This window comes from Manacus vitellinus, unplaced genomic scaffold (assembly GCF_001715985.3).
Source record: "Manacus vitellinus isolate BGI_N305 unplaced genomic scaffold, ASM171598v3 scaffold_36_pilon, whole genome shotgun sequence".
Classification (NCBI taxonomy): Eukaryota; Metazoa; Chordata; class Aves; order Passeriformes; family Pipridae; genus Manacus; species Manacus vitellinus.
Window position 1 is genome coordinate 6,300,888 of NW_021940508.1, and position 22,832 is coordinate 6,323,719.

The 22,832-nt window shown below is 47.2% G+C and overlaps 1 protein-coding gene across 8 annotated transcripts in view; it reads right to left on the minus strand.

The window, feature by feature from the left end:
- The window catches only part of RUSC2 (RUN and SH3 domain containing 2), a 60,468-nt gene that overhangs the window by 26,859 nt on the left and 10,777 nt on the right, over nt 1-22,832 (minus strand). For 3 of the 8 annotated variants that reach the window (XM_018077268.2, XM_018077273.2, XM_018077271.2), the window contains exon 2: nt 8,660-8,766. Coding sequence is in view for 1 of the 8 variants with exons in the window: in XM_018077271.2 (XP_017932760.2) it covers nt 8,660-8,766 (107 nt within the window). In the remaining 7 variants the exon portion in view is untranslated. Of the gene's footprint in view, nt 1-8,659; nt 8,767-12,302; nt 12,443-22,103; nt 22,407-22,832 lie in introns of those variants that run through there. The other 5 variants (XM_018077270.2, XM_018077267.2, XM_008927716.3 and 2 more) reach the window with 4 other exon arrangements.

The window sequence follows — 22,832 nt, forward strand, 5'->3', positions numbered from 1 at the left end:
TCTTTTTGAACATACGGGTATTAAACTTCATTGCTTGCCCTTGGGGTAGGATCATATTTCCTACTCCAATCTTTGCCAACCCTTGGTCCCAAGATTTTCATTCTGCTCAAGTACAAGAGTATTCTCAGATCCTCGGTCCAACCTCTCTCCAAGTGTCCTCCTGATGTGTGGGTGTGCTTGTATGTTTGCATGGCTGGCGGCAAGGCAGAACTCAAGAGGATCTGGATGAAACCACAGCCTCAGTTTATGTAACAGAATATTTTCCAGGCAACAGAACTAACAAAAGGCAAGCCAGAACCTTAATAAAATACTTATGAATCAGACCAGACACTCCTAATGATTACACATACTTCTCTTCTGAGAGGGAAATGTATCCCTTGTAGGGGCTGGCAACCCAGACCAAACTCAGTTTGTAAAGTTCTATTCAGGACAGTTTATTTTAGGATATCACTCCACAAGACAGCTCATGTGCTAATTAGACTTGGAATGACTGGGTTCAACAGAGCATTAAGGGTCTAACTAAATCTGATAACCCTGGATTAACCAAGGACTTCTGCTGAGGATGTTGGGCTGCAGAGTATGCACAGACCTATTCACTGTGAAAAAAAGGAGGGCAAATAGGGATGATCCTTGACTCTGTACTGGAAGAGCAGTCACAGTTCCAAGAGACCAACCAAGTCTGCTGGAGGGATGACCAGGCTGGATGGGGCTTTGAGCAACCTGGTCTAGTGGAAGGTATCCATGTCCGTGTCCATGGCAGGGGGACTGGAATTTAAAGGTCCTTTCCAGCCCAAACGATCCTACGATTCTATAAGCAGTCTGCTTTTAATCACTTCAAGGGTGTTTGAGAGGACTGAGGAGACACCTTCACACTGCAGGCTCCCAGATCTTCACAGCTAGGACACACTCACATTTGGACATCATCTTTCTTGAAGCTATTCTATCCTTTCAGTACCAGAAGTATCAGAAAAAACAAGTAGCTGAAACAAGTGGTGAAGAACCATTTGACTTTCCTAAGGCCTAGCACTGAGATGGGCCTCAACAAAACCACAAGGTTTTAAAACTCTGCAACTTCTGAACATGTACTATAAATACACTGGGAAGTCTTATTCACAAAAATGCCAAGCCATTTGGGAATACTGCTGGGCTTTGAAGTTTGAAAGCAAGATTCATGGACTAATTAATCACAGTATGTGAAAATTATTCATATTACCAGTTTCAAATAATCCTCCTTAATTTCCTGGAGTAATTCCATGTTACAATCAGGGCACCTCATAAATCGTTATTGTTTTTCCTCTACATCATTCATTATTTCGTACCACAAACCCTACAGTTTCCCATTTGTCTCAAGTAACTCCCATTTCTTCAGTCTCCTCTCTTAGGAGAGTTTTCCAGGTCCTTGTGCAGTTTCCCGGGAAGTTCTTCAATTCTCTCCAACTGCTCATTCATGCTTCTGAGCTGGGGTGACTAATTGCACACAGTTTCCCAAGTGGCAATGGGATGGGCCCTGCTTTCTATATCAACATTAGAAGCCTCTGTGCCATAATCTTCCATTCCATTTGTTATGTACCTTAATGTTCATACGCACATGCTCACCAGGTGAAGTCCCTTATGATCAGGGTGACGACCTGTTACTTTTAGCATTTTAAAGACATCAGTTTAATGAGCTGGAATCAATTTAATCAGTTTGATGATCTGGAACCTGACAAAGTATACTTTTGTGACTATCTTCTCTAATGTACACTTATGTAACTTAGTCTCAAGCTAAAAAAAGTCAAGATTTACAACAAGACTAGCCTAGAAGAAACCAGGGGATTTTCTTACCTATCCACTCTCTGAGGAAAAGAGTTTCTAGACCCTGTCTATGTAGTGTGGTTTCGGGGGGTTTGCTCTCTTAAGTTGCACAAATTCTTGGTGTAGGTTTGTGAGAGAGGTTTTCCATGTCCCCATGCAACTTCTCTTTGAGGTCTCCCAAGAGACAAGAGGGTCCTCAAAGTCTTACTAATGTCTGGGTTGAAGGATATATTACCATGGTGAATTTTCCTCATTAAATCAGTGAGGTCTGGTGGCTTGCACCCTTGAAAGAAGATTCCCCTTTCATTCTGACGGGCAGGCCAAGAGGTTATTGTGGTTCTTCTTTTCAACCTCAACTTGTGTCAAGGGGAAAGCAGACAACAAGGCACTGGACCAAAGTGCTTTGGCTGTTGAACGTGCTCTGGTACAGATGGGAATCACTCCCCAGTACCTCTACGACAAACACAAACTCATTGTTTCAGTTTGGGGTATTTCTCTACCCTGAGGTACCAAATCTTGTCAGCAGCACAAAGCCTGGGAGAGGTCAGGGTTACAGACATGGAAGTATTCTAGGGGGTCTTTGAAGCTTCTGCAAAGTCACCAAGAGAAGCACAGATAACAGAAACCTCAGTGGACCAGCATTGACTCTCAAGTGTCTCAACAAGCTATAAAACCTGAACTGAATGGTGTGTGCCTGGAGCACCGTCACCTTTGTGCATTAATCACCCTCATGCCATGGCTTGTCAGTGCCAGGACATCCCTGTTTTCTTGCAGTTTCTTCTCTCTTCCTCTTTTATTGTGCCACGGACTGGCTAGCCTTACTGCCGGGGATGCCTGTGGTCCCCCTGAGCCCCACACTGCCTCACCTTTCCTCTGACCCAGTCCTCCCTCAAAAACAGCCACTCTGAGAAGCACATGGGAATAAACAGGCTGTCAGGCTTACTGTAATAAGCAGTCACCACCTTCAGAGTGCTTTATAAATACAGTAATTATAAATAGCAAGTGCCTGCGGAAATGAAAATGAGGCATATGACAAGGAGTTGAAGGCAGGAGGAGACATCTGGGTAGGAATGATGCTCTCCTCAATGCCATTTCAAGCACTATGACCTGCAGCTGGAGGACAAGTCTCAGCAGCAGGTTAAGTCAGATGCCATGGGCTGTGGGCAAGTGAGAACAGTGTTGCTAGTAGAAAATGGGGAAGTGCAGATGCATGTGGAAATGCTCTTACTGATTTTCTCAAGGGTCAAGCTACAATCACTCTCCTGGTAAGACACATTTAGGCAAGAAACCCCTTAGAAGACACTACAACAACTAACATACTAGCAAGTGGTGAAGGAGAGGTCAACCAGAGTAAGCCAAACCCCAGGGCAGACATGTCACTCCAGGTACCAACCATCAGAATGAAATAGGCAAAGCCAAGGAAGAGACATTGTGTGAGCCAATGGGATCTTGGGATCAGAGATATGAATTATTTATTTCTCCCACTGGATCTTCTCATATGTGGGCTTATCATTCTGCCACTTGAGTTACTGGACTGGGTGGGACTACAGGAAAAATCCTGTCTCAGCAGACACTGTAATGAACCTCATCGCTAAAACCAGGAAACTGCACCAGCTCAATGATCAGACAGGTCATCCTCCCTGCTTAGAAGGACATCTGTGAGTACAGCTATGCTATCTGAGCTGACACAGAAGACACATGACGATGGAGCCTGAGGCACACATCCCTGCTTTTCACCATGGGAACCCCAGGGATGGACCAAAAGAAGGCAGCCTGCTAACCAATTCAGGTGAGCTGGACCTATAGGCAAAAGGAGACTAACCATGCAGCTGGTCCTGCATCGATGCAGGCAGAGCAGAACAGAGGAGATCTGCCCACTGAAAGCATTTAGGTCATGCTCTTCCAGAAGCAATGGCAGCTGGTGTGAGTTTATAAAGAATAAGGTGCAGTTCTGGAGTTAAACTGATGAGATTAGTACAACTGCATAGGGAGCAAGGACTCTAGTCTGAAGTTAACAGTGGGTCTGAGGCAAGTTATCAGGTGAAAACCTGTGTATTTGCCAAGGTCTTCCATACAGGCTCTAATTTAATATTTATTTTTTTTCCCTGTAACTCACAGAGCAGAAAAACCCCTCCTGCCAGAAAGAACTGCTGGATCTCAACACTGAGATATCTGCACCACTGTCCCCAAAAGCACAACAACAGGGCAGTGACATGTTGTGCGGGAGCAAAGAGAGGTAGTTTGGTGGTTGAGCCAACGGTCAGCAGCATTGCTGGTATCACTCAAATATTTATTATTTATCACTCACAGGTACTGCCAGCCCCACACCTTCAGCACTGCACAAAGACCAGCACATGGTCTCTCTCCCAAGAGTCCAATCTCAGAGGCTGAGCCTGAGCCAGGAGCTCACCTACATTATGGCCACTCGCCCACATTACACTCTGCCTTCTGCCTCCTTCCCATTTACAGCAGTTAACGACCACAGAGGGTTTTGTTTGGGTTTTTTTCCCTCTTATTTGCTGATATAGCCACCAGCAGACTTGCCCAGTAAAAAATATTTGAATGTGTCTGATGGATAGAAAAAACCCATTGTCTACACGACCCTGAAGCTGCAACACAACTGTGGTAGGGGAGGAAGACCTTGTGGACAAGCCTGTTTTTATGCTCATCTTAACAGGTATGTCCCTGCTTTGACCCACTTCTTTCAGAAAATGAATAATAAAATCATTTTCATCAAGAGAGAAAACTGGAGCAGAATCAGGAACCAGAGGTATTTTGACAGTCTATTCCTTTCTCTTTGGAGAGTAACCAACTTTCAGATGAGTGTGAGGGCGTGCAGGGAACCTGTTCAGCAGATAACACAGCAAATCCCTGCTAAAGCTGGTTACCAACACAGCTGTCATTGATCATTGCTGTGGATTTCACCCCCTGCCAGCCAAGCTCCCTCAGCTTCCTCAAGCCTTATCTTGGCAGCCTTTTGCACAGCTCTGGAATGGGGTGGGCTTCTGTCTCTTTTGGACTTATGGACTGAATAGCCAGAACCACTTTATCCACATCAGAAGTCTCCCTACAAAGCAGCTCAGGTTGAAGACAAGTGAAGTTTCGCACTACCAGTCTGATTTCAATGGTTTCCACAAGAATGGGGACAAAGTCTTGCTATTGAGTACTGTCCTGTGACTCCATAGCTGACAGGGAGGTACCTCCACCTCTGACCCGCCACCTCTCACCACCCACACAGGTCTCCACATCTTTTACTTTGGATTTGCTTTTCTTGTGTTCAATCATCAGAACTGTGCCTACTGAGATGAGTTTTTCACGCAGCATCCAAGATAGAGAAGTGGCTTTGGATTGAGTATCTCAAGCTGACCCAGTTTATATTAAACAGAATGGTAAAAAGCAAACAGATCTCTAACGAAACCTTTTTAATTTTTAAAGAGTCGATCTCGGGCGTGTCAGGGAAAACAATTATAATGCCAACGAGAACAAAGAGCTTGCAGAAGTACTGCAGAAAAGACTTTGAATGCACCTCATAAGTAAAAAAAAATAATCTGGATTCACCAAGAAAGGTGAAGAGATTAGAATAGAAAGTCTCCTGACCAACCTCAATGAGTAATCACACCCAGAAGGATATTAGAGGTAAGTAAAACAGCGTCTCTGGTGCTGTTTTGGCATGAAGAAGAATATTGAAGCTGCAGCAATGACAGGTTAGATAATACAGGTTAAAGAAGGTGCAGAAAATGGAAATGAGCTTTTGAGTGGAAACAGTTCAAGAAGATGAATGCGCTCAAGTCAGAAGGACAAGATATTCTTGATCCCAGAACAATGAAAGAATAGTTGTGTGATCACAGCTGGCAACAGGGCTTTTGATAAAAATACCCATTAGAAAAGAGAGGAAGGAGGTGAAAGCATGTGGCTAAAAAATATTAAAGATGAAGTCTGCAGCTGTGCTGCAAGGGCAAGGAAAGTGACCCATGTCAGATTTATCAACCTGCCCCTAGTATTATACTAGGAAAACACTGGAAAATAAAAATAAGATTAGGAAATAAATTAAAAACAGGGCAGAGCAAAACAAGAGGTTGCAAAAGGCAGACTACTGTGTGGCTATCACACCAGAGCGAGATCTTGACTCAAAAGTAACATGAGACTGGAAGAAAATGAAGATATCTAGGACAGAGAATTTGTTCTTTGTTTACTCACACAGCCTCAGACATCTGAGAGGTGTTAATGGAGCCATGGGCAGGCCATTCCTGAGTTCATGGCATGTTCTCCTGGGCCACCTGCACTTTCTGCAATGCAGGTCCAGGTCCTTTGCATCCAGCTGCACCTTATCTCCATCACCTGCATTGATGCAGTGAGGAAGACACACAGCAGCAACTGTACGTCCTTCCTGTGAATCATTTCAGTCAGCTCCAGTCACAGAAGCTCTTGGACACCTTTTAAGCATCTCAAGGCAGAGATTATCTGTGTACTCTCACTGCTTAACATATGTTCCTGTAAGAGTGGTATCTACTGGAGAGGCACAGCCTGTATGTCCTGGGGAGCACTCCCACCCCACACAGTGAAGGAGGCTGCATCAACTTCTTTTTTTACTTTAGGTAAGCATTGTACACACAAACTACATGTAATTTTTCTTCCACATGCTGATACAAGTATGTGTATCCTGCATACATACCTTCTGTTGCACATCCTGTCCTCCAGACCATGGTGTACCATACATAGAGTTGTGCTGTTGTTACCCACCACCAATCCCCCATAGGAGCCTGCTCTGCAGCAGCACCAAAAACCCAGTGTGGTACATACCTACAGGAGATATCCCACTCTCTGCTTCCATGAGCCTGAAAGGGACAGAGACCTGGAGACAGAGAGATTTCCCAGGTTCAAGAGCGAGATAAGGATGAGAAGGTGCTTCCAGGATACTGTTGCCAACTGCACTCTGCTCTGCAATTTTGCTAGAAGCCCTCTCCTTCCCACCTGGCTCCCTGCACTGAAACTCTGGATTTATCTTCATCACTGGGTATAAAGGCCATGGAGCCCTGCCACTCCATAGGGATGGAGAGGAAGAAACCAACTGAGAACCTGCAGCAGCAAAATGGTTCCTCCGGAGAACTACTGCAGAAGAGGCTGTGCTGAGGATAACCCCCACCTCCACAAACCCCTCGGGGCTGCACACAGCACTGACTGTCTCGGGGAACACACTGAGAGGCTGGAGAATGACAACAGAAACAACACATTTACATTCTCTGACAATGACAACCCTGGATTCCCCCTCTGTGCGTTGTACCCCTGGTCCCTGACCCAAAAACCCCTGTTCTCCAGCTCTGCAATGCCCCTGTCATCTGCCTCTTCTCTTCACGGTTCCTCTATAGCCCTGCCAAATATCTACCATTTTATCTACATTTTCCCTACCATGCTGTTGCCCCTGAGAGGCCTAAAAATGCTTTATCTGAATGCTTTATTCTTGGGTAACTGGCAAATGGAAGAAAGGTTTTCTGAACAGGTAAGACCTGCCAAGCAGGTGGTATTAAAGGCTGTAGGTGTTTGGAGGTAAAAAAGCAGATTTCTGCTTCCCTTGTACTCCATGCACCTTTATGACACCCATCAATCCACACCTTGTATGATACATTCCCTCACAGCCACTGCTAACGTGACTCCCATTTACTCCACATTCCCCCCAAACACCTGCAATTGCAACCCCACATGCTCAGCATCTTCCATAACCCAGAAAGACTGAATCTTGCTCTTTGAATATCCCCTTTTGTTATGACATTCCCGTTTGCACATTCCTCTACGGCCACGTCACTTTAGCACACACACTGAAATCTCGTTCTTTTATGCCTTCGCTTTATTGTTCTCACTGTCATCCTGAACACTGCCCCTCCAGCATCTATATCCATATCCCACATACATCCTTCTCTTTGTTCAAGCCATTCTCCCATATGCAGAGGCAATTTGATGGAAGGATTTGTGCAGAGGGTGGGGGAGGGAAGAAGAAGAAGGCGGGGAGGGAAAAGAGGGATTTGGCTATAACAAGACCATGTAATTAAGCTTTAGTAACTGGTACCCAGCCTGAACCCCTCATTTCAGTAATTAAAAGCAATAATTCCTCCATTCCTAGATAACCTTTCTCATCCGATCTGTGAAAAGAGGCAGGGAGAAAGCATCCATTTACACAGCCAGCACAGACACACCCTGGCAACACAAAGGACTCCAGCCAGGACACGGCTCTTGTGTCTCTTAGCAGAAGAGCAGTGTTTTAGATGCCATAATATTTTATCCTAATGCCTTTTGAACATATCATTTACCAGTATTTAGGGTGAAAAAAGAAGGAAAAAAAAAAGGATAAAAAAAAAAGCTGAAAACCACACTGACAGCAACCTTTCCTCTGTCTGAGCCCTTTGTCTCTGGCTTTTCATGGAAGCGCTGTCTGTCAAAACAGCTTTTGAGCTGCACAGCAGCATCACCACCAGGGATGCACAGAGAGCATGGTAGCTGGCAGGACCACAACAATCCGTGTGGGCTCGGCTGTCATGGCAGGCACAATGGAGAGCTGTGCAGCGGCACTGCCGGGGCAAAGCACAGCTCGCCCCTGCACAACCAGCCCTGGACATGACAACTGCTATTTCACAGCCACAATAGACAAACACGCATTCTGCGCAGCAGCCCCAGCCTCCCCGCTCGCTCACATCCATTATAATCACAGCAGCTCCAAAGCAGTGCAGCCTCCAAAGAGACAAATCAATCCTAAAATCCTTAATCGGGTAGCTGGCATCCTCTACAAAAACAAACCAGCCACAGTGCAAGACAACGACCGACCTGAAAACCAACAGCACAGCTAACGCCCACCCCGATCATTTCTCCATCTCACCTTTCCGCAGATCCTTCGCTCCCCAGCTCCCGTCAGTGAACACACTCTGCTCTGGCACCACTGTGCACTCCAATTCCAGAAGGCTCCGTGCTCTCCTCACCAGGATGCTGTGGGAAACACAGAGTCAATTTTTTTTTTCTTATTTTTTTTTCTTCACAGCTGCATCCCTGGCAATGCAGAGGGTCTGCGCAATCACATCTCCAACGCTCCTGCTGCTGCTGCTGTGACGTGTCTGCGTGTGAAGGAACAAGCATGCCCACAGCACCGCCGCTCCAGCTCGCAATCAGTCCCTGTGGAACCTCAGACAAGGCAGGGGATGGGAGGGAGCAGAAAAGGAGAGGAGGGGAGGTGAGTCGAGCTGGATGATGGAGGATTGATTCTTATAGGAACTGGGAAATCAGGAAGGCAGCATGAGGAGAAATAAAAAGATTAAAGTCCGTGCCATAAAACAGAGCTGCAGCATCTTATTCTGTGATGAGCTTGTATTTTGGATAATGTGTGCTTGCAAGCTGTCTGTTCTCTTACCCTGGCTATGTAAAGGAAAGCAAAAGGGACTGGAGTGTTATGTTCCTACCGTTGATAATGGCAGCTAGAACCCTTGGAAATAAAATGGCAGTCTGCAAAGTAATGCGCAGAAGGAGGAGGAGGATGGGAAGACTGCAAGAAGCTTCTTGAAGCTTCTTGAAATTCCTGTAGTGCCTCATCCTAAAGAGCTTCATCAACAGTATCTACAGAGCATCCCTGAAATGCAGCCACATCCAGAGCAAGAAGCAACGACCAGCACTTCCGAAAGCACCTGGCAGGGGCAGGATGTCTGCAGTCCCTGGTCTCACAGGGGATCTCAAATCAAGATCCCACTAACTATTAGCTGCAGTCTGTGATCAAAGTGCTGCCCATGACCTGGGCTAAAATTGCAGCATCTCTGCAAAACAATCCACTGCAGATCTCCCTCCCCGAAACAGGGGGTCACCACCTGCAAAGCTTGGGCTCTCTTGCTATCCTGGGGCTACATAAAAGGATTTTTCCATCACCTCTTTTCACCAGAGCAGAAATGGAACCTGCTCCATAGGCAGAGCAGTGCGGGTCCTGACAGGGCACAGGTAGCTGCAGCAAGGGACATATGTGGCTACTTTTGGTGTTTCACCAGTTAGGACATGATCACACACCCCAGAAACTCAGCTGTGCTTCAGGCTGTGCCAGGGGAGGTGTTTCTTACACTGAAGCACCATCCATCCTGGAGGGACCACTCATGTTATTGCCCTTTCCCATCCAGCCTCGTGCCTATAGCCCTGCATGGAGCCAAGCATAGCTCAGAGACTGGAGCATCCACACTGGAAAAGGCAATCCCTATGAGCTCAAACCAAACTCCATCTCCTAAACTGAGTCTGCATGGGAAGTGAGCAGGTAAGTCAAAGAAGGGGTAAAAATGTCACACAAAGTTCAGAGAAATTAATAACTGCCACATGGCTGAAAACTTTTTGCTTTAGGCCTTGATGCACCCAAAACAGGAACCAAGTAACACAAATACAACAGCCCAGACAACATAACACTTTTCAGAAGCTTCTACCTCTGGAGAGGTCAAAATAAACACCTATGCTAGAAAAATGCTAAGACTTATTACTGGAAGTGGCTGCCAATTGTCTCAGAGGCCAGAACACTAGGAACTTTTAAAATATCTCTTCAGGTAACATTCAAATCAGATTTCTCACTGAAAACCCAGGGCAGCTCCCACCAGGGATTCCAGAGGCAACAGTTTAGGGCTTCCCCTCCAAGGAAGGGAGAGACCCTTCCACCAAGAAAACAGAAAGGGCCTTGAGCTGGCTATGGGCTGTGCAGCCTGTTTGCAATGCACTGGAGCCAGAATCGCAGATGCAGCTCTGCTATTCACCTCCAAAACATGGGCAATGCTCCCTCAACCAGTTCCGGAGCTCAGGCTTCGCAGGTCCTTCCCAAAAGGCCAATGTATCTGCCCCATTGGGGGTACTCCATGCTCCCCAGCCCACTGCCTGCTTTTCCTGGAATGCTGGGGACCCACACCACCACCCAGTCCTGTTCAAGCAGCAGGGACAAGCCCCAGGTAGGATGCAGGAGTGAGGGACATACCTCTGTGCCTGGCCATTACAGCAAGCAGAAAGCTAGTCCTGGCAGGCTGTGCTCCAACCGAGCTGCAGTAAATGAGACTATTTACTGTGCCCCCATTAGCGTGCAGCTCCAGGACCCCCGTATGGCCAGCCCCATTGTACTGTCAGCGTTAATTAAGGCAGGCTCAAGCAGACATCTCCGGCCCCTTCAGCTGGGACAGTCGGGGAGCAGCAGCGAGGAAGGAGACAGAGAGTTTCAGCTGTGGAGCTCTGTGCAGAACAAGGAGCATTTGTTACCCAGGAAACTCGTTCCCACAGCAGAGAGGAGAATGGAAACTATTTCAGTGCCCTCCCCAGTCCTCCACAAGCATTGCCAATGCTGACGCCAGGAGGTATAAATGCTGGCAGGCTGAGTGCTTGCCTGCCTCCCTGTCCCTGCCACAGGACACTGGCATTAACCAGTTCACTGACAGCAATGCCTGCCTTGTGTAGCAGACACACACACCAGAGCACATGAACTCAGGGGGATATTTTGTTAAAAATCGGAGAGAGCAACACAGCAGACAAGGGGCTCTCTGACAAACACTCCTATTCACATATCTGCTCCCAACATGAACATCTGTATCCTCCTCCCTAAAACATGTTCTGCATGTTTCCCAAATCCCAAACTCACATGGCCTCGCCCCTCTGCAGCACATATCCCTCTGACGCACCTCCCTCCACAATCTGCCTCTCTCAGCAACAGCAGTAAGAACTGATGGCCTGTCCCAAAGCTTTGCAGGTAGCAGGAGATCTCAGAACTAATGAGGAAGAACAAAGCTCTTTCTTTGGGAGACTGTCTTCTAGGAGATGACTTCTCTTTGATCACGGAGATGAGTCAGTGTGAGAAGGGGAGCGTGGCTGATTCCACAGTCTCACGCAAGGAGGGAGCAGGGATAATGCAGGCTGGTGACTGTGCCAGCACAGTCTTCTTTGGAGAAGGAAGAGGAGGGAGATGGAGGTGCAAGGACATCTCTGCCCCAACAGTAACAAGGGTCCTCATCTTGCTCAAACTGGGCAGGCAGGGATAGTGCTTCCCAGACACCAGCACTCTGGGGCATAGCTTGGAGGGAAAAATTCCTTATCAAGCAATGTCAGTCTCATTATCCACAAGCATCCCAAGTATCAGGCAGAATTTTTGCCATCTCATCTCCTTACCCCTTGCTCCAGGGTTTTGAGAAATGAATGCACAACACAACCTTCCAACTGTGCACTCCAATAAGGCAGAAAATCCTACTCCCTGTCATGGGCTGCAGCAAAACTCACCCCTTTGGGGGAGCCCCAGGTGCTGCACTTACACTGGACATGAGCTGTATGTGTACCCAGAGCACTTGCTGTCAACAACTAGGACACAAATAGATCAACTAGGTGGAAAAAAGCCCAACACCTTTGTGTCTTGGTCTCAGGCTTCTTCCTTTATATACCATACAGGAATTGGCTGCTGAGGTCAGCACATCCCCACCCTTTCCACTTTTGCTGCAATTGTGCAGCTAAATCATCCACCAGCTGCCCCAGCCTCTCACCTATTTGGTGCAAAGCTGCTCCAGCGATGTGTCAACTGGAAACAGCTCAGCCCCAGATCCCAGCCGGCTGCCTGGGCTGTAGCTCTGACACCAAGCACCCTGCTGGAACAGGTCTTTAATCACCATGAGGTGGGGGTCACAATTCTGACCACCCTCACAGCTGCTGCCTCCAGCTCACTGCTACAGCCCAGCAAAGGGAGCTGCCTGCCACCTCCTCCGAAAGGATGGGTATTTTGACCAAGCCCTCATTACATTCAGTGTGTCCATTCCTCTCAAGCAAACAGAAAGTGGTATGAGTTACAGCAAGCTCTCCACCACAGCAGATAACCTCTGCATTGCTATCTGCAGGTGCAACAGCAGGAATCTATGCCTAGGGTATAGATTCTGGCCTATCATGACCCCACCTGCAGCATGGCCATGGGACATCTTCACTCTTTCCCACGTGCTGGACTACTCATGAGCAAGGTGAAAGCAGTTCAGTGCCTTCCCACCTCGCTCACTCATTGCTCAAGGCAGAAATCTAAATTCCCAAGACATGGCAACCCCATCCATCACCACTGAGGCTGTTTTGGAAATGTCAGAGAGACAGATGTTGGTCAGAGTTGAACTAAGAGCACAACTAGAGCAAGGGGGACCAGAGTACAGAAGCCAACAGGAGAGGAGGAGATGATGAAACTTCATAAAATTCCTCATGAAGAAAAATCAAAACAATTTCCCATTCCTGCAAACTCAGTGCTTCAAGGTCAAACAACATCTCTCTAACACAGAGAGATCAATACAGGCTGATCGTTATCGGCATGTGCTTGACATTTTTTCTATTCAGTGGGAACAAATACATGGGCCTTTGAACAAAGGGTCAAAAATCCACCCAGATTGATAAAAGCACATGTTAGCATAGTGGAAACACCTGCCCTCAGCCCTCACATTTCCCCAGGGGGGTCACTAACCAATCCCCACTGAACCTGCCTTCCAAGGGGATCTCAGGACAGAAGCACAAGAGTCTCTGGGGTTATGCTGGTTGCAAACACATTCACAGCATTAGGATTCACCAGCCCCTCATCATGACTCTGTGTCCTAGTGAGTCCTGCCCGCTGCCCAGAACAGCAGCACTGATTTCTTCAGGGTTAGCAACCCAGGGCAGGAGTCACACCTTCAAAAGAGAAAATGGCTTCAAAAGAGAAAGTTGTTGCTGTTTTTTTAAAAAAAAACTTGGACATTTCCTGTTGCTTGCTGTCTTCTAAGAGAATTAATTCCCCAAATTCATCCCTCTGATGTTTAAGAACATTCTCTGAGTTTACAGCTTATCTTTATCCATGCACAGCTCACCTCTATCCACTCATGTTCCAAAAATGAGCTTTATCATCAGCATTTATCCCAGTCCGTGTTTAAAGTTACATCATCTGCGTTCTCTAATCATTTCACATTAGGCAGGCTCTCCATTTCTTTGATCATACCCATATTCCTTCTCTGGACCAGACAAAGTTTGCACACAGCCTTCAGCAAGTGACTGGAAACAAACACAGTCTTCCAGACAAGGTCTCCCATGCCTTAATATGCTAAAATTTCCCCATCTCTGCTACCAATGTTTTGTCCAACGTGTCACACCGGATGACATTTATCTTTTTCATGGCTGCATCACACTAGTCACTCACAGTTATCCTGCACGTCACTCTAAGCCCCTGAGTCTCCCCCCCTCATCGTTCCCACTTTCCCCAGTGAGCTCCCGGACGGAGCTGAACTTTTCGCTCATTTTGCACGCACATAGCCATGCAATTCTGAACCATCCAGCTCCCATTTGTATTATTCCTCAAGGACATCCCAGCTTTTCCTGCTGAATAACACTGAACTGCCTCTGACAACGCTTCCTAGCTTTGTGTCTTTAGGAAACATCACTAGTGAAGTCTAACTTTATAATGCTCAGAGCATTATCTGATGTATTGAACAGCTTCCATTTGAAGGCTTATCTCCACTAACAACTTCCCTTCAGACCAGTAGTTCCTCTTTCAACTTTCCTGTTATCTTACTCCAGTCTGCTTACTGCTTCTTAGTTCTCAAAGGGTACTATGTATGGAAGAAATACACATGGATCCAAGGGTAGGTAGGAGAAGCACCTGAGAGATTCATTTCAGGTTACTAAACGGATAAAATATTAGCAAATCCCCTGGAAAAAAAGAATTAGGATAATATGATGCATGCTTTCCTTGCTCCCCCTCCTTGCTCTACACCTGCAACCATTTCTAGAAAAATCATACTGAGCAAGGTCATTCCAATCACTACGTGGATTTTCAGCTTCCAGTACTGAGGTGAGATCCTTCCCATTGCTGGCAACTGATGCTTCACTGACCAGGAACAGAGGCCCTCACAAGCTCCATAAAAAGTCGTAACTACTAGATAGGGCTAGTGCTGGCACGGATCCCCCCAGGGCTGGGCTGAGTTCCACATACCTCTACACTACTGAGACATCTATGGGAAAACCAAACCCTGCCCACAACCAGCTGTCTGTCTCCAGTCCCTTCCAGCCCCAGATTCCAGTATGTTTATAGTCTTTTTCAAGGAAAAGTGCTGCTATCAACATTTTACATGCAGGAGACTGGGGCAACAGGGAGATGTGAATCACTCAAAATTCTATGGGAAAGGGAGAAATGACCCCACAACCCAACTCTTAGCACCCATCTTTTACTCCTAATACTTAGTATTGCCCAAGCAAGAGCACAAAGAAATAGCTGAATGTTTCTATAGCAGAGGGAAATGAGGACACGAACAGAAGAGCAGCTCCTCAATCACGTCTGAAGGCTCAGCTTCAATCTGATAAACCAAGCTCTTAAAGAGGTACAGAAAATCTTGAATTAAAGCAAGGCCTCAACATAATTGATCCAGCCTGAGGTTTCAGAGTGTTTTAAGTAGCTCTAAGAGCAACCCTGTTTCTTCAAGTACTCACTCAGATATTGATGCTACACTGAGTGGGAACACAAACTCTCACCAGTCAAAGCCTTGGTAAAAGAAGCAGAGAGGATATTATTAAAAAATAAAATATATATGCCTTTTAATCTGGTAAACAATTGCTCTAAGCAGCCATGGTAACAGTAGATATTAAGGTGTTACTGGCTTCACTTCTATTAGTTTTCAAAATGGGACCAGTGCTGCCCCTGCAGCACAATTTACCTAAATGACTGGTTTCACCATAACTTATAGTTCCCCACTGCCATGAGGAAAGCCTTAAGTTGCCACTATACATTACATACTATATTGGAGATGGTGAATTTGGCAGCCACAGTTCTGCTGCATTCACCGGTTTGTATTCTGACCTCAAATAAGAGTTATGTACTTCCAACTAAGCAGCTGAAAAGCTGCAGGGCTGAGCTGAATCTGCAGCCCTGAAATGGTTCACTGTGTACACTGCTTGAGGGAAGTGACTGCGTATGGTTAGTTCCCATGATGTGCACCGAAGTGACATTCCCTTCCCATTCCAGGGGCATAGCCAGGGTGACTCAAAGTCAGGGTGACTGCACGGCACACAAGGCTCACAGGGTCTGCAGTGGAAGGGATGTAGCAAGAAAAAGGGCAAGCAAAGGAGAAGAAAAACATCGCTGTTGGACGCATGAGAGTCCACATCCAAGAATGGAAAAAGATCCTGCCCTCTCGTTTCAGGACTGAGTCATAAACAGTTTGTTTCCCAAGGCAACAGCAGTTTCCCAAGGCAACTGCTCTGTATTTCCCTGCCCATGGCAGGGGGGTTGGAACTATACGATATTTATAAGGTCCCTTCCAACCCAAACCATTCAATGACTCTATGATTCAAGCAGAAAACCCACACTCACCTCACTCTGCACATGCCAAAGAGCTCCCTGCCATCCCTGTTCCGAGCAACAGCAGAAGTCAAGCAGGGAGATCTGTCAACTTGCCACAAAGCGAGTTCCCAGCAGGCCTCCCTGCTCTGAAACATTCCCACTTCACTTTGCAACGAAGCCCAGAGAGCAAATAACCACTGTCTGATTTATTAGAGACACATGATATTAATAATGGTTGTTTATACTGATTTTTGCCCTAAGTTTCTCCACTTACCACCCCAACTGGACACACAGTGCTGCTCTGCAGTGTTACCTGCCCCGGTTGGTTATGTTTTAGTGTCAAATAAAGCAATATCTCAGCAGCTTGTGCTTCTGCAAAGCACTCTGTGATTAAAAGAGACTGCTGAAATACACTCAAACCCCACCTACCACCAGCAATGCAATAGCAGAATATTGGCAAGCATAGAACTCCAGTGCTAAACAAGAGACTGCCTGGGCTCCTGAGCACCCACATCCCAGTAGACACCAGAAAAGCTGCAAAGGGGAAAGGGAACAGAACCATTGAAAACTTGTTGATACTCTGTCCACCACTTATATATTAACCTGCTGGCTCTCAGATGGAATAGTTGTCTTTTACTCTTCACCTATGCTGTCTACAGTACCAATACTGTTAGCTGAAGGGATAAGGTATGCATACAAACAGCAGATTGACATAAATTATAGCCATTACCATGACATCTCACACAGCACAGACTGCACATCCCCACCCATAATCATGGTGCATGACCTGCTCATTCAGAAGGGATCTGTGGTTACTGCAGATCACAGGCTGAGCTTGAGCAATAGTGGCATTTTGCTTTGAAGCAGGCAAACAATATGCAGGGCTGTGTGCACAGGCATGTCATATGCAAGACTTGGAGTCATCCTTCCTCTCTGCCCAACACTGGCTCATGCCTCATGGACATATATCCCAAATGGACAAACTGGCGAGAGCTCAAAGGCAACAAGGAAAAAAAAGGACAGAAAGGACTAAATTGCAAAGCAAATGGGTTGGTTCTCTGTGGAAAACCAGGGGGTACATGAAAGCAATTTCAAAACGTATAAAAGGCTGCTGCCAAGAGCCAGTGAACAAGTTGTTCTCCACCTCCTCAACAACAAGAGGAGTGTCCCTAAGGGACAGACAGGAAAGCTTAAGTTAGACGTCAAGTATAAAAGATAAAACTAGCCATCCACTACACCAAAAAAAAATTAACAGTCAGAAGGTAAGGCTGGTTTCCTTAAAATTTTCCATGGTCTTGTATGTCTCAGGAAGCTCTTTGCTTTACTTATTTAGAGGCATGCAGTCCTATTAATTTTCACAGGCCCTCACTGTCAGACATTGGAAATACTGTCTTTCTCCAGCTTTGCTGCCAAACGAATGCCCATCTCAGAGCCTTGGTCAACCCATGGCACCAGGAGATACCAACAGGTGGAAGGGACTGGATTGCTAAAACACAATGCAGCAGATAATGTCCCTTTTGCTGGTAGCTTCTAGAGATTAAATGAAGAAATCCAAGGAATAGCATGGCCCAAGGTCACTGTGCCTGGGTCAGGGAGATATGATTATTATATATCTTTTGGAGGTCCTACTGTCGTGTGATCTCTGTTTGACTCAGAGAAGAAGGGAACCTCTAATGAGGGATTAAAAGCTGAGAGCTATTTATTCCATGAGGCAGACTACCTGGAGAAACACAAACATGCTCCTGGAAAGACACAGCAAACATACAGGTGCAGCTGAGAGTGGAAAAGCATTGTGTGCCAGCTGATCTAGTAACTAATCCACCTGGCTGTTAAAAACATACTCCAGATGTACTTTTTCCCTAAAGAGAACATGCTTAGCACGAGCTTTCAGCCAGTGCTAAAGCATCCTCCTTTCACCCACCGCATTGGAAAGACCTTTTTCTCATGAATTTGGTATTGTCAGAGATGATCCTTGGTCACAGTTGAGAGCCCTTCCAAATTTCTCTCTTGTTATTATTAACCTCTTCCCATCTAGGACAGCAAGCTGTCATGGATCATCAGTCACCTCTACTCAAGGTCTCCATATCAGGTCAGCCCATGATTAAGCAACCTTGTGGCTGTACGTGCTTATCAGTGTATGTTTAATTGGCACAAAGTGATTTAACTCGCAGCTCCTACTTGCTGTGTGGCCAGTTGTGCAAAGTCTACCTCCTCCAAAAGTCACGTTCAGCCAACAGGCAGCCATCCTATGGGCAGGCAGGCACACAGAGCCAGAAATGGGGAATACCTGCCTGTTGGCTTTGGGCAATGATTTCGCTCAGGCTGGAGAAAGACCCACAGTGATGGAAATGCTACAGGGATAAAGGGAATCCGTGTGTGGGAGGAAATCCTGTCCTGTCCTTTAAAATAGAAAATAAAAGCTGGCAGAGGCAAAGCCCAGGCAGCAGCGATTGAGGCAGGACACGAAGGCAAAGCAGGTCACAGGAGATGGCTGACAAACCTGCCAAGCTTGGATTGTGTCGGACAGACTGAAATAGGGCTCAGCCTCGTGTGAGGCAGATGAAAGAGCAGGGGCACACTGCCCTACAGGGTTCCCCGTGGAGACATTTAGGCACTTCAGGAACTCCTGGAATCTGTGGTGTGTAGCTCTGGCACCACAGAGACTATTAGAGAATAGCCTTGAAGACTATTCTAGATAGGAGAACTATTAGAAGACTATCGAGAAACATCCAGCAAAGAGGTGCTCAGAGGACAACAAACAAAAGCGTGTCCACACACTCCAGAAACATTCCAGTCAGAGGAACAAGAGCATGCCAGGGTGGAAAGAGCCCTGAAAGAGCCCTCAGGAACTCTGTAACATATGACAATAGACAGAGCCTTGGCTCAGGCCTATTAACAAGCAGCCACAACGGTGACTCAGAGAGCTCCTCTGTTGGCTGGACATGGGAGAGGAGCAGGAAGGAACACAAGAACTGAGGAGCAGGAAGCCCCTGATGAAGGACTGATTGCTCAGAGCATGTTCCTGGAAAAACAGACACATGCTTTTCATCTCCATGATGTACTTCCATCTCTGGACAATTCTGAAGCCTGTGTTTTCAATTCACGCTTAAGAAAGCACTCCAGACTGTGCACACACCCAGCCTGTGCCTCTCACACAGCACAGAAAAGAGAAGACCAGCTAAATGGTGAGATGGGGAGGAGGATGGAGAATTGGAGATAGAACAGCCCAAGCCAGAAGCTGAGCATCTGCTCTGCTCTCACTCATTCTCAGTGCAACAGCCAGAGAAAACGCTTGGTCATGATGCTCTAACAGGACCTGCTCTCCATCCCTGGGAACATCTGCCAGAATTAGTAATCCCGAATCAGAGGAGGTGAAGCATGCACTTGTGACCTTTTCAGCAATTTTTGTATGCCTGCTGCTTTCACAGCAACCTTCTGTTATCAGCTTAAAATAAATCCAGCCCTTCTGAAAGCACTCAAGGATTGCAGAATCACAGAATCATTTAGACTGGAAAAGATCTCTTCTAAGATCACTGAGTCCAGGCATAAGCATCTGGCTCTTCCTCTACAAAGCCAGAAACTAGAACTGATGCATCTGGGGATGCAAACATGGAGGCCAAGGAGCTGTAGAGGGGGATTAATGCTGCAGTTCTGAACTCCAGGATCTGAACGGGAAGTGTGGTCTCCCCTGTCCATGATACAGCTGCTTTCAACTCAGAGAAAACAGGGAAACCCCAGCATTGCCCCTAAATTTACAAGCAGGTGACCTCTTGTTTCTTCTCCCATGTGTGAGGCTTCATGTATTAAACTGTGTAACCAATCGGTGCTCCACTCCCACTTCTACATCCCATGTGAGACCAGGCAAGAGTGGAGCCACATCCAGCTGCAAAGGGACTATCTCTTTCTTCAGATGAGGTTTCTTTGAGCATGAGCCCCTCCATAAGCACTTTTTGAAGCATTTTGTGAGCTCTGGGCTTCAGACACTGAGGACAAGGACTCAGTGAGGTCTGCTGCTTTCCAGTAAGGTCTCCTATTTTCCAGTACACAGCATGGGCTGATACTGCAGCAGCACGAGAGCAGCGAAACTGCCTACCTAGTGTAGGACCTGATCAACAGCAGGCAAAACCCAGCCTGAGGGAAACAAACCACAGCTCCAGCCTCTCGGTGGGATGGTGCATCCTGCACTGGCTGCACAGCTCAAGGAGCACGACTCCTCCTCAGGTATCTCTACTGTGTGATCCAGCTTTCAGTTCTAGGCACTGACCACACCACAAAAAGGGCAGAACTTTTGTGTTTATATGGATAAAAAGAATCCAGATCTATGGCCATAATGCAACTCACAGATTTAATATGCCTTCCACACTTAAACTGATCTCCAGGTACCAGTCCTCAGGATAAACCTAACCCAGGACCAGAATGCCTACATAAGCCACTGCTACAGTTCAAGACCTTCTAGTGAAGCAGCAAGCTCTGGCCACCAGCAGGGACCTGGCAGCAGGCGAGATTAAAGCTCAGCTTTAACCCCTCTGGGAATTTCCTGTACCTCACATTAGACATAGTGATAATGCTCAGAAACACACAGGGAAAGCCCAGTGGCAAATAACCTAATCAGAAGTGAAAGCCTCACACCTTCTTGATATCAGCACACCTGCAGAACCTGAGGGTCACAGTCCCCTGTGGTCAGCAGGACCAGTAAGAAGAGGAAAACACAGGAAGCCCTGCTGGACCCCCTCTGCTGCCCCCTGTCCCCCCTACCCCCTCAAGGGTCCAAGGCTGCTCTCCATGGAAGATTCCCAACACTTTGGCTGAAATGATGCCAGCACTTGGGCAGGGCTTGGTGTTATTTTTAACACTTGCTCACATAACTCTTTGGATGAATCCTGGGAAGAGCTTGTCACCAAAATAGTACACTGTGGGCACTATTTATACACCCACTGGCAGCACAGCAGGATATGCTAAGGAAGCAAAGCTAGAGCACCCCCTTATCCTCCTCACAGAGACCTAGGGGGACCCTAAAACATAGTTTGTTGTTTGGGCTGGTGCTCAGAAGTAAGCAATCACCTGCAGGAGGCCTGGTATCCTGCTGAGGAGACAGACTCTCATCCATATGGGAGGGAAGCCCAGGTACAGTAAGCTTGGGAAAGATGGATGGCTGTGAGCACATCCCAGCTGCCGTGGACTAAAAAGGGAACAGTTGTGCCTAAACACAGAAAATGCTAATGCCCTCCTATTTTATCTCTCCTTGGCTACTGTGGGGAAATCCAGAAGGGGTAGGGTTTCTCAGTCGTCACCTCTTTTCTCCTATACCACACAGGCAAAGGTGTGCAGTTGTGGGGTCAGGTGAAACTTTAAATGCCAGCAAGGCTCACTAGAAAGAAGGCACCAGACCAACAAGACTGACAGTCCTTCAATCCTAGGGACAGCAGCAGCCTCAGGCCTTTCCATACCAAAACAGTGTGCCCTAAGGAACTGAAGGAAAAACAAAACAAAACAAAACAAAACAAAAACAAATCACCCTTTTGAGACTATCTAGGGAAAGGAAGGCTCTTCCCCTGTCTAATTTTCTGGATTAAAAATAACTTCTTTAGAGCCACTTCTGAGCCTATTGAACTTCCTTGATTTTTGTCTTCCTTGAGTTTCTCCTCCCTCCCACTGTCTCCCAAGACACATCAGACTGCACTCTACTTTCACATCTCCCGCAGAAGCAGGTGACATGACCTGGAGAACATGCACAGGATGCTGGATGAGAACAGAGAAGTTACAGAAGAGAGGACCCCATTCCGGAGCAGAAAAGGGCCCAAAGTTTCATTTCTCCAGTGTGTAGATAAAAATAAAATGTATATATGCATTTTCTTTCCCTGTAAGAGAGGCTACAGTCTGAGCAGCATACTGACTGTTCACAGAGCTACAGAACAATGCAATACAAACCCACTAATTAACACATGCTCTCCAGGCAGGGGTAGGACTGGCCACATTACTTTCAGCAGAACAAATAGAAGGGATCGGCTCCTACCTTGCTAGATACAATCTCCGCAGGACGAGGGCTCAGCTCACCGCAGCTGGAAGCCGAGTGCAGCAGCAATGGCACGAGAGCAGCAGGAAGAATACAGCATGCAGAGCCAGCGATAATCCAGAGCAAAACCAGCTTGTCCCCGTGCCGGCTCAGGGATCAGCGAGCCGTGCTGCAGGGAGTGTCTGCCGGCAGCACCCCTGTTGATGCAGGATGGCGGGCAACAGGCAACATGACAAGGCACTTCTTCCAGACAGGAGCCGGCTGAGGAATTCCTCCTGCTGCCAGCCACCTGCCCCTCCTCCGGCACAGCGGTGCCAGGGTCTCACCCACAGCGCGTGTGGGCAGGGGAGAGGAGCGAGGGCTGCGGGCTGCTGGCAGCGCGAGGGCCAGATTGCTAATGAAAGCCCCAGTGTAAATACAGATGCGCTCTGGAGAGGGTTATGGCAGAAATGCAGCTCGTGTTACAGAGAGCCATTTACAGCAGGCGCAGAGAGCGGGGAGAGCGTGGCGGGGCTGTGCGGGACGGCTCCACTGCCTGCCCACTCGGACAGCGGGCTGGGAGGGCAGCTGCCTGCCAGGGGAAGCCTGGGAAGAAGTGACCAGGAGCAAGGGGAGACACCCCCCCCCCCCCAATTCCACACTCTTCAGCAGCTCCTACAGCTCCATACCCAGTATTTTGCATAGCAGAAATGCAAACCTGTCCAATTTTCCATCCTGCGCCCCAACTCG